Raw genomic sequence first — 12,763 nt, forward strand, 5'->3', positions numbered from 1 at the left:
CCAATACAGGCACAGGTAGAGCTCTCAGTCTGAAAAAGGACAACTGGGGTTTGTAAGTCATTAACTTTTAGTATAACAAATGTTGCTCAGACAAAAAGGTAAGTAATTTTTTAAGGTACATTTAGCCTATATTTGCTGATATTTGCTACAGTTTACATAAATACACGCCTTAATGGCATTCCTCTTTCTCCATAAACTATTCTCCTAATGGCTACTGGACGGAAACTGAAAAAAACATTTATCTTATGAACACGTTAACCACATTTCCTCAGAAAAGATAAATCACACCTGCCAAAATGAACTCGAGAAGGTCAAACCGAGACCAGAAGGAGGTGTGTGTGTGTGTGTGGGGGGGGGGGGGGGGGGGGGGGGGGGGGTCACACACAAACAAAATAATGCAGCATTTAATGTGCACCATCTTTCTAACACCTGCTCTCATTACGAAGCCGGTCGATGCAGTGTCCGTGAGTCCAGTGGATTCACACCGATTTCGCCAATTAGTGCATTGGTGGAGGGGAGGTGTAGGTGAGAGCGAGTGGAGAGGAGCTGCAGGAAGATTTTTAATCAGTGACACAACATGGGTTGACCAAAGGGGAGGGGAGGGAGGCAGCAGCAGTAATTAACAGTGTAAAAATCTGCGTGCTGCTGGAAGGAGACGATCACCGGGCTTATCAAACGCTCAACAAACAGTGCGCTGGACTGCATTTCCATCCCAAAGTTTTATTTTATCTCGACTCGCTGTGGATCTTAAACCACTGCTGGAACGCGCAGACGTCCGTGTTTCTATTGGCTGTGCGCAGCGTCGCTCAGAGGAATGACGATTTTGCTGCTATAACCAGCTGATGCTGAGGCTATGAACGCGGAGCCTCTGAAGAACTGTTGACGGTACATTGACACCCCGTCATCGGCGTTATGCCTGCGGATTCGGTCTACCGTCCGTCCAAAGACTGAGTGAGTAGGACATTTGATCGTGTCACGACGCACAGGCCCGGGTTTCCCCCCTCCTCCATCTCCTGTCGCTCCACATGATGTTTCTTCGTCTTCCCACATCATCATTTTCATGGGCATGATGCTCCGTGCTTCACAGATTGAGCTTTCTCACCTCGTACAGGCGTCACATCGCATCTGCAGGTAAACCTTCGCGTGGTTTAAACGGTGAGGTTTTTTACTCGTTATCTCGTCGGATTTGATTTGATTTCATTTTTGGTATGTGTTGGGAATGATGTCTTACCACGGGTTCATGAGTGAAGGCTTTTTTTCTTCTTGAATTGTGGATGTTGTTGTGCAACATTGTCGTGAACGTGGACCGTTATAATGTATGCACTGGTTGCTGTGTAGGCTGAGAATCGCGTGGACAGCGATGGAATGGTGGTGCGCTCTGCAACGCAGCGACGAAAGAGACGCAGTTTCGGTGCAGAGAGAGCAGCATTACTATCCTCCCCCCACCCCCTCTCTCACCTCACGCAAACACACATAGTCTCGTGCACGCGGACGCACGCACCTGCCTATTAAATTTACACTCCCAAACTCACTTATTGCCGAGGTTTCTTTGCATGCAGACTCCAACGAGCCTCAGTTGCAGTGTCGTGTTGCCGTCCATTCTATATTCATTCAGTATTTTCTGGACCTTCACGGTGATGTTTTCACCTTGTTTCCATTTCGTTTTGCAAGGAGAGGAAGCAGCTTATCAATAAACCGAATGCATGCTGTATCCATTTTATTTCCTCCCTAAAGTATGAGCTCTAATGTCTCATAGATCACTCTTGTCGCTGGCGTATACCTATTAAAATGTGCACTACGAATTAATTCACTACCCACTGTCCTTAAATGACAAGCCATGGGTGGCCTTAACGTCCACCTTATCTCTTCCCCTGGAAAGACTTAGCTGTGTGGAGCGTACACTGCATAGGAAAACGCCCACACAGGCACATGAGCCAAGTCAACATTAAAGTGTTTTTTTGCACTGCTGAATAAATCAAGTGTTATACAAATGAAGTTGGACTGATACCGTGAGAAGCTTTGATGGTTCCTGTCCAGCAGCATTCACATTACAAAAGAGGCATTTAATATTCGTGGTCAGTTTTTGGATGTGTGACAAGAGACAGTCTGCCTTTAGATGTAATTGTTCTGGGGCTTTTTTTTCTTTGCTTTGCTTAAACAAAATAATAACAATATTACTTGTACATAGATGTATAATAACCTCACAGAAAGATTGAGGGGTAACTATAAGCAAAGAGGGAGAATGTTAAATCTTTACATCAACCATCTCGGCTTGACAGATTCAGAGTTCTGCAGAGACAGCGGTCACTTCACAAAGTGTAACTGTTGCTGATGTGAGAGTGGTTTTGGAAAGTAAAACAACTGTTTTTGACCTAATGATCCTTTAGCTTAAAACCCAAGAGGTCACCGGGACTGTTCTAAATCCTCCTGACGCAGACGTGAATTTACACATCCGCTTTCCTTGATTGAATTTCACCCAATAATTCTACAGATGATCTGGGTGTTGTCACGCTGTGTGATCGAGTGCTCGGAGCTAAGTTCAAGTCTGACGCCACACCTGAGAGGGTATTGCTGAGGTGTAGGTTGTAATGATGACCCAATTCTTACCCTAATGCTATAGTTTGGAGAAAGACAAAGCAGACCTATTTGAGGAACTAATGAGAGTAGATTTTGATGTTTGTCATTTAGAATGATTATTTTCTTTGTTCTGTGATTGCTAAAACTGGGAGAACAACTCATTAAAAACCATAATTACATATTATTTTTGCTTGTTTGAGTTGTGATGACTTAGACCTCAGAGGGTTAACTTGCTAATACCAAGAATGTGTCATTTTTACTGTGTTCAACATCCAGTTTACCTTGTTAACACTTCCTTGTTAGCCCAAACACAAAAACTGTTAATAGTTTTGCAATATTTAGGTGTTATGTAAAATATCTTGATGCATGCATCCAGGTAAGGAAATCCCAGAAAGCTTGATCGTGTTCACCTGGATGTCGTGTTTACAGTGGGAGAAACGTTTAATCACTCATCCAAGTGACTTCTTCAGTCACTATCACTCAATTGGATGAGTGACGAAACATTTCTCCCACCAAGATGATGAACACAATCAGCTTTCTGGGATTACATAAAGTACTTGACAAATTTTTTTGGAGTTGACGACAGGAAACACGAATGACGACACAGAATGTGATGGTTAATCAAGTAGAGACCTTTCACTGAAAACCACAAACATCACTCAGCTGGCGTCTCCAGAGGGAAAGTCAGGCCGAAATCTGTGGGCTATATCATGCATCACTGTTTGTTACCAAAATTGTGCCAACCCATTTAGTAAGTGCGGAGATGTTTTATCGGATAAGTGGAAACTTTGACCTGCTGATGGTTGCCGAGTGCTGTAGGCAAATTAAAGAGGATTCATTCTCCTCGCACCATGGATATTAAAGCACTCCATCCAATGGCTGTCAATAACTTTATTAAATAGCAAAAATCCCTTTTTTTGTAGGGACGGTAGAGAAAAGGGTAGGGGATCACTCAGAAGAATCCTCTTCTGAGGATCTTCTGAGCACCTATGTTGTTGACATGCTTCCTGCAGCATCCTCCATGTTGATGTATAGCTAATTAGAATAGATGGGATCTGTGTGGAAGTCATGCTTAAGCCATGAGTTATTTAAACATGTCCTCAAGGAAATATTGTCTTTCTGTATATCTACATGTCCTACTTATTCACTGTCTGTGTCAGGAAGACTAAGAGCATGCAACTCCCTGTGCAAGGAATGATGGGATATTTGGACCTTCAGAGAGACCCTTTGACAACATATTTAATTGCATCTTTGTTTTTGTCTCTGGTCTTCCAGGTTTGCCGGCATGTAGTGTTGGATGGAAGTAGAAGAAGGACATCAGCACATGGAATAAAGGGAGCGCAAAGGACATCTGAATACACTCGACTCAGATACCTAATAATTACAATAATAAGAGATATTTTTAAAAAGTCCAGAAAAGAGGCAGAGAGAGGGAAAGAGAGAAGCTATGGTGTAAAGGGAGTGAAGATGGGCTGTGGTCAGACGCTTGCAATGTTCCTCCTGGAGTCCACAGTTCACTCCACCGGCTGGTCAAAGCAGGAGTCTCCTCGCTAAAAACCCGAGCAGCTCATTTCACCCGCTGGAGGAGCCCTCACTCTCGGTGATGTAATGAATAAGTTTGAAGTCCTTGGCATTGTGGGCGAAGGTGGGTGGATTTTACACGGCAGATTTCACTGCATGCTTTAAAACTTGAAGACTTTATGTACTGTTGCTGGTAACACTGGGGTCATAACCAGTGTACATTTTAATGGGATTCAGGTGTCTTACACTGCACAGCTGAAACCTACACACATAGCTGTTGACAGAGAGTATATATCCTACTTTAGCATTTTTGAGCACAGGCAGATTTTAAAGGGGCGCATGAGCCTCAGAGTGTGGTGAAGTCTCCCATGGAGTAATGTCTAATTCGTTATAATAATAGCTTTGGTCATTAGGTCGCCATATTTATCTTAAAACAAAATTGTTTTGGGTTTTTTTGTTTGCATGTATGCCTGTTTGATAAGAATGCCTTTAAAGGTTTTACTATGAAGCCTCGCTCTTTCCCGTTTTGCAAATTGAAAACATCCCCTGCATATACCTGTTGTTTGGATCCTTTCCACAGCACTAATTTAATCAGTATGTTAACAGTCAAGCATGCTCACCCCTCTGCTGCTCAGTTTATCTTCTCTAACAGTCTCTGTTTTTATTCCTTAATCACGTTCAGTTGCTTCTATTCTGTGTGATTATCATCATCATCAGTGCAGTCCAACCCTTCTTGGTCTTGGTGCAGCAAACAAAAATATGAGTATGAATATGCAGAATCTGCAGGCACGGGGACAAGATTTTTGTTTAGACCAAACATGTTTAAGAAGGTGTTGTTTGCATACAGGTAAACAGCCAGTCCAAAGAATTGCACATTTTTATTCAATTAGATTTTTTCTTTGAATTTGTCTGCATTGCTAAATGATAACTTTCATGTGGGATAGGAAGTCTGGCTACTCCGGAAGCCCCAAAATGTTATCAGATGATAGCCAATGGGTTCCCATGCCTAAAGCCTTTAGTTCAAAGGGTAGGATCAGCGCCTTCCTGGCCAGAAAGAAGTGCTGAGTTTGATAAGCACTGCTTAGAAAATCTAGTTTCAATTAAAATTACTTATTGAATTAAAAGACACTCCAAACTCAAGAGCAAGAACTGATTTGTAGTGCTGATGAAACTAATATTGCTTCAATCTATAAAACGCTGAATTTGCCATGTACAGGTAGTTCTAACTTTCAATGCTACTCTAGCCTTACTTTGTTCTTGGTTAGTATGAGATGATTTAATATAATCACTTGTTTTACTGCTTAGGATAAAATTAGCAGTGCCTGTCTGACAAAGACATCCTGTTTATAGATGAGAAAAGCACTGTATATGGTTTTGGTTGGAAGTGTTTAGCTTGGAGGATGTAAAATGCCTTATTAAGAAATCGTAGAAACCACACATTTTTCAGCACCATATGAGTATTGCTGAAATGTTGAATATGCATGTAAGTAATTCTTGCAAATCAACTTTGTGAAATTTTCAACAGCATAAATTAGTCTTGGTTTTTCGGAAAAGCTCATCCTTGATTCTGCTATTTTTATTCCTAATCGTACTTTTCTTTAAGGTTTATATAAATAAAATAAATAAAATTGCACTTTTAGCTGTGAGTGACTCTTAAGTGAGCCACACAAACGCCCTTTAATTAGCAATCCGTGTAGCTTCTGCTTCTTGTAGCCAGCAGCGTGATTTGCAGCTGATTTGACTGAGCTGGATCGACATGTATTCCTGCCTTACTGTAATGTGAGAAGACAGAGTAGCCAAGTGTTTATTCTGCTGTTGGTAATTCTCGCAAACTGTGATCTACACCAGCACTCGTTACTACATCTATTAAAAAGTTATGTACACAACGAACCGCAATAACAGTTTTCATACAGTTTTCTGTTTGTTTTTCTCATGTTAAAAGCTCTGTGTGTACACATTTTTCATACTTTACACAGAGTATGTTTTATATATACAGTGTAACCCTGGCGGCATATATTAAAGTTAACTGTTGTCTCTGCCAACTCGCTTTTTTATTGTATTGCCATTTTTCTTCAGCGTTGACACAGATGGGTTTGCTGTATTTTAAATGTATGCTATCACTAAAAATTGTTTCATCTTTTTCTTCCAGTGAAATTGTGTCTTTTTTTCTCTAAATACATCCTAATACCAATGTATTAGGGGTGCGATGGTACTCGTGTCGATATTGAACGTTCGATACAGTGCTTTCGGTTCGGTAAGCATATGTATCGAACAATACAAAATTTTTAATTTATTTTATCAACTTTCCTTCTGACGATGCTGTCTGTGTTGAGCGCTCGACAATGCAGCCTAGGCGGAGTAGTCGAACGCAGATTCACTGAGCGCAGGGCAAGCTAGCGAGACAGAAGTTAAGCTCTCCTTGCAAAATGGCAAATTGAACCTCCCCCACCTTCATTTAGATCTGGCGTTTGGAACTATTTTGGTTTTCATGTGACGTATGACCCTGAAGGTAAGCGTGTCATGGACTAAAGTAAAACAGTATGTCGGATGTGTCACGCAATGCTCAATTACATTTTTGGGAGCTAGTGTGTTAGCACAGTTTGCTGTTAAGGTGTTGGCCGTCCAGCCCCATGCACGGGGCGATCCACAGTAGCTCGTTAACGGAGATTTGCGGTGTTGTGGAGTTAAAGTCATTTCAACGAGATTAACGCTGACAGCACTAGTGGGAACACAACGAATATGACTGCACATTTACTCCGACATCATCCTAGTGCAAAGACAAGTGGAAGCAGACAAAAACAACAAGCACTGCTACAAACTTTACCGCCGTTAGCACATGATTCTCCTTATGGGGACCTGATATGTTTAATATGCTGCTGAGAATATAGCCCAGAAGAAGCGGATAGTATAGCTTTTATTTTGGAAAGAGCCATTTCTCTGTAATAAACTCTCTTTTCCAAAGATGAGTGATTCCTCAATCAGATATATTTATTTTTTATTACTTTTTTGTTTCAGCAACATTAAATTTAAAAACTGTACTTTTGAGTTAAAATATATATTTATAATTTTAATAAATGACAAATTAAAAAGGCATGAACATTTTTTTTTGTATCGAAAAAATATCGAACTGTGACACCAAAGTATCGAACCGAACCGTGAATTTTGTGTATCGTTGCACCCCTACAATGTATGTAAACTTTAGTCAGCAAAACTATAAAGAAGATTTTTTGTCATACTCATGAATCAGAGGTAAAGCAACTTCAGAACATTTTGTTCTTTGTAGACAAAACTCCTTCACAGTTGCTACATGTTTTTCAAACGTGACAGAGAATTAAAAAAAAAAAGATCTGAATAAACAGCTGCTGCATTTTTAGCTTCTAATATTTTTTAAGTGTTTCCTTTTAGAATGCAGTTAGCTAAACAGGGAGTTTGAATGTTGTAAGGATCTTTCTTAAGAATCTCCAAAAGTTGATTCTGTTCATCTGGACGTAGCGTTTTGTGGGAGAAACTGCAGGTTTCCCCGATCTTATAAACAGTACATTTGCATAATGACTGAAACCAGCCCAGTGAAGGAACAATGGGTTTAAGAATGTTATTTAGGAGTCACCATTCTCTCCTTACTGCTTATTTACACATTCATGTTCCTGTGATTTATCAAAGAAACACATTTGTACGTGTACTTGTAATACTGCTGGGACATTAAATACTCTAACTAGCACCACTCACCTATCGTTGTCCATGGAGAAAGTAAGAAAGGAATTATGAAACAACTTAAGTGGGTTTTTGAAATTCCCATAATCATGTAACTCATGCACACGCTTGTGAGAGGTCTGTGCCATTTATTGCCAGCAATTTATGTGTATTGATAAAATGTTTGTTTTACCATGTAAGTAAATCAACTTTGTAAAACTCTGGAACTGCATAAATGTTACCACAGAGACCATTTCTACAGTTTTTCTGTAAAGACAAACTATATTTCTACAGGCTTCTCTTCATATCTGCACCTCTTTCTGCCCCTATAGCAAACAGATAAATATTTGAATGAATCAAAAATCTTATGATAAGAAATATCATTATAAAAAAATAGGTTTTAATTGTTGTTGTTTTTAATTTCCTTTCACAAAAAAAAAGAAAAACAAGAAAAAAATAAACACTGAAAGTAACTCCGAAAGCAAGCTAAGTGACAGATGGTGTCAAGGCAAAAGGGCATCATTCTCCGTAAGACTGAAGCTATAAAAATCTCTAAAACTCTGCACAGAAATCAGGCCATTGCCACAAAAACAGACCGATTCTGGCAGAAAGACAAGCAGCATTACCTAACCCATTACGTTGCATATGTGATCTGAACAGCAAAAAGAGCAATTTGGAAAGACGTGGAAAACATAAACTTCAGCAAATGCGAGTCCAGCTGACATCCTTGCAGGACAGAGCCAGAGACTCGACTTCTGAAATATCAGCCATCATCCCAGTCTTGTTAAACTGACACAATCATCTGTCTTAGTAAAGACAGGAACAGGGACACGGTGTGTGTGTGTGTGTGTGTGTGTGTGTGTTACTTGTGAAAGGTATAGCTGTGAGTGTGTGTTGTGTGTGGGAGAGCGAGTATGCATGCCTCCGCCTCACCTATTAACGGCTGTTTCTCTGGTGGTTCTCACCTACTGTACTTCTTTTTCATGAACCTGTTTGTTTGAGGTTTGGAGGTCAAAGCATAATTAAGATGTCAAAACTTTAACACCACATCTGAGTCTCACTTTTTTTATTGAGCGTTTGCATCTTTCTCTCCATTTCTTGTTGTCCAGGAGCATATGGAGTGGTGCTCAAGTGCAGGCATAAGGTAAGATAGTATTTCTGATTTCTCAGAGTCTTACAGTATGCCTGGTTTGTTTTATTGTGATGTAAAGTGTTTGGATGGTGGCAAACTTTCACTGAGAAGAATGGTACGGTGATGAAGACTGAAACAAATGTGACTGGTATGATGGTTAAAATACTCAGAAAACTACAATGTCAACAGTGATGTTTCATCCCTATTTCATCCCTGAAATGTTAGCTAGCGTGTTTTAACCCATTGTAAAAGCATACAGTAATGGAGGAAATCCTTTGCTTGGCTCTAAGTCGATATACTATGTAGAGAGAAGTGCTGAGCCACCTACACATTATCAAGAGTAGCTGCTCAGTAATGGAAACGGATACCCTGAAGCTCCCAGCTCCCAGTTTTGTGCAGATGTTAATGCCGGAGAAGGTTTGGATGTCTGTAGAGCACTAGCAACTTTTACATACTATGCATCTCAGCATTCAGTGACCCCGCTCTGTAACTCCAGTGGTCTGACCCTTTGTCGCTGAGTTGTAGTGGTTCTTAGAAACTTCTCTTTTGCAATGTTATCATTTACAATTGAGGGAGGGAAGAAATTACAACCAGTGAGCTCTGTAGAACAAATCATTCTTTCACAAATGGTTGTAAAGCCAGACTGCATGGCTATGTGCTGGATTTTATACATCTGTGGCAATGGGACTGAAAACAGCTGAAAGATTACCACTACTTTTTTTTCCATATAAAGCGTCTGGTCTGTATTTTAACAACCATATTTCTGTAGCTTACAGTAGGGAGACAAGCTGTATAAGTACAGCTTAGACTTACAGGTCTAATTCATTTAATAAGGAACAGATCTGCTGTTTTCATAGAGAACATTTATTGATGGCTTAGTTTGGAAGATTCTGCTATTGCACAAAATCGACCAGCGAGCAATTATAATGCAAAACGAAATAAAGTTCATTTCGCTTTTCTAACACACCCACAGTTGGTCCATTTGTTTTGCAGACAATGTGCGTGGTCACAAATTTTGAGCTACAGACCACTGTGCTCATTGGCAGATGGCAAAATTTACCTCATGCACACCAACATTTGCAGCCTCACCAAAAGCACATCTCAAAGCTGTGAGGCTATTTGTGCTAGGGTACTTATACTTGCAATGCCAAGCAAGTGTTTATCATGCAAGTTATTATCATTTGCCAATTGTTATAAAACACAAGGTAAAGCTGAGGCAGATGGAACCGTTAGTATTGCATTTATGTCCTAAAAAATAGTGGAGAAAGTGGTTTATTTATCGGATGATGGGATGGATGAATAGACAGGGAATCCCTTTAGAGTGAAAGAATGGTTACAGCCACCTTAAAGGTAGATTAGAAACTTTAATGTCACCACTTGCACATGTGCACCCTCATATGAATCACTTACTTGGTGCTTACTCACTGTGTCACGCTGTAAGCATGAGTCTGAATGTTCTCTGACAGACATTGTTAGATCACGTTGGATTTTAGCGGTGACTCTTAAAACAAAGTTATTAAATGTGAGCCATTAATGTACTTTGTATGCATGAATGAAAGGGCTGAAGGTGTGACTCATCCAGCTGTGTCTTACTTAATATAACGGTGCGGTTTCAAGCTTATCTTTAGCTGTTATATGGTCCTATTACTTGTTTCTCTGCAGTCTGTTTATAAAGTAAATGAATTTTCTCAACATGTGAGAACTTTCCAAATCAAAATGATTACATTACATTGTTTGTCTTTTTGACTTGCAATGATTGGGAATTCTCAAACAAAGCTCAAAGACCTTTTTTACACTGTTGAAATTTTGGACTTTAGTCCAAATTTATTAAAACTGCTCTGCAAAACACTAGTGCACATGCAACCAAAGACCGCCTGCAGCTGAAGGACAAATTTTCACAGTGTGACTTCTAATAAGGCTCGCATGTGAATACCAACCAGTCAAAAGGAAATGAGGCAAAATACAAAGGGCCAGTTTTGTAATATTTGAATAAATTTTAGGAATGAAACATTTCCTTCCCAACCACGTCAAATCTCTCCTTTTTCTCTTACTGCCATCATGTGTTTAGACTCTCTGCATGGGTTTGTGGGCCAAACAGAAGAGTTGTGCAGTTGGATATGAGGGCAACTGGGTGACTGGGTATTTTGTCGCCATGTCAGGTGGGCGACATACACACCTAAGTTTGTGAATGTGATGACTCAAGAACAAGGCGACATGGGATTTTGAAAGTGATACCATAGGGGTGTCTGCTCGTAGGCTTGGGGGTAGCACTGGTGGTTGCCAGTATATTTTTTTAATTAATGCCACAATTCACTGGAATATACGACATGCCTCAGGAGGATATTGTCTGATAGATTTTATTGGACCCATCCTACACAATGTAACATTAGGTAAACTTGCATGATGATTGCTGCTACGCTGTTGAAAGTTATCTGCAAAATAAGTTGTAAGCTAACACACTCATTCAGTTAGCACCTTTTATCTCTACTGGTCATGTTAAACGTGTGCAGTCAGTTATCTTTATTAGAGTTTTTATATTGTCAAATCTGAAAGGCCCCCACGTAGTTCTGTGGTTTGGCATCATGCATATCCATTCAGCATTGTTTCTGTTGTTTTCTATTAGCGCCAAGAACAAGTATAGCCTAATAGTCAAGAAGCGTGAGCAGGTCACAGTGACAGCACAGCACGCTGCTACCTGTGCATGTTGCTTATATGCTGTGAATTTTGAGGGTAAAAAAATGTAACAAATTTACCAAAGACATATTTAATACCTTATTAATTCAGTTAGTAGGAAGTAGGTTGTTATTTCATCTTTCAGAAATAACAAAGCTTTTTGCTACGTGATCATAATTAGCAGCTAAATGTGCTTAAACTTACAGAAGGTAGTTGTGTAGATTAACCCCCTTCTAATGAAATTCTGTCCATTTTTGCAAAGTAATATGTAGCTATAGCTTTCAAGTCAACGTACAGTTGTTGTCCGAAGTTTACACACATGGACATAGAAGTCATGGTAACTTTTAAATTTGAATGATTTCTTTAAATTGTTTTTTTTCCAGGGTGAATGATTGTTGTTGCTGTATGCTTAATGACTTTAAAAAACAATTTAAACTTTCTCTAATTGGCTGAAGGACAAAAGTATACATACAGGCTGAACTATAGGTTTCTGAGTCATTTCTAAACAACAACAGAGTCCAAGAAATTCAGTTCAAACAGTTTACATAAGTACAACTTATTTGGATGTGTCAACACTTCGCCAGGGTCTGAAAAAGGACCCAGACTTTTACCCTCCAATGAGAAGAAATGTGCAGATGTTCAAAAACAACCCAGGAACTGCTGAGTCTCAAGGCTGCTATGAACTGGAAACTGCTGAAACACCAGCGTCGCTGTCCACTGTAAAGCCAACGAAGAAAGAAGCTGCTCAAATGGACAAGCCAAATACCTTCTGAAGAAAATTTTATGGTCACACGAGACAAAGACTAAGATTTTTGGACACAGTGACAAGAGTAAAGGTGAGTATCTCAGGCCTAAGAAGACTATAGCAACTATCAAGCATGGTGGTGGTAGCATCATGCTTTGAGGGAACAGTGGATGGAATAATAAAGGCAGACTACCTCCAAATTTTTAAACTTCAGCCCAAATCAACAAAACTTGGACATAGTTGTATGTTCCAACAGGAGGACAATGATCCCAAACACATCAAAACGGGTTCTGGAATTAATAAATCATTCACGTTAACATAGGCTTCTGGAATGACTTTCCCAAAGCCCTGACCTCAGCTCTACTGAGAATTTTTAGAATATAACCAACTAACTGTGCCAAGAAGAGTGGTCAAATATCCAGCCA

The 12,763-nt window shown here is 39.8% G+C and overlaps 1 protein-coding gene across 7 annotated transcripts in view; it reads left to right on the forward strand.

Moving 5' to 3' along the window:
- The first annotated feature begins 620 nt into the window (after nucleotides 1-620).
- Nucleotides 621-12,763, forward strand: part of cdkl5 (cyclin dependent kinase like 5) — a 44,176-nt gene continuing 32,033 nt past the window's right edge. For 3 of the 7 annotated variants that reach the window (XM_004543433.5, XM_012917019.4, XM_012917020.4), the window contains exons 1-3: nucleotides 621-1,131; nucleotides 3,853-4,222; nucleotides 8,898-8,932. In XM_004543433.5, coding sequence (XP_004543490.2) covers nucleotides 4,186-4,222; nucleotides 8,898-8,932 — 72 coding nt within the window. In that variant the 5' untranslated portion in view covers nucleotides 621-1,131; nucleotides 3,853-4,185. Of the gene's footprint in view, nucleotides 1,156-3,852; nucleotides 4,223-8,897; nucleotides 8,933-12,763 lie in introns of all 7 variants that reach the window. The other 4 variants (XM_012917021.5, XM_076884167.1, XM_012917017.4 and 1 more) reach the window with 3 other exon arrangements.

The sequence above is a fragment of the Maylandia zebra genome, linkage group LG1 (genome assembly GCF_041146795.1).
Source record: "Maylandia zebra isolate NMK-2024a linkage group LG1, Mzebra_GT3a, whole genome shotgun sequence".
In the NCBI taxonomy this organism is placed as follows: domain Eukaryota; kingdom Metazoa; phylum Chordata; class Actinopteri; order Cichliformes; family Cichlidae; genus Maylandia; species Maylandia zebra.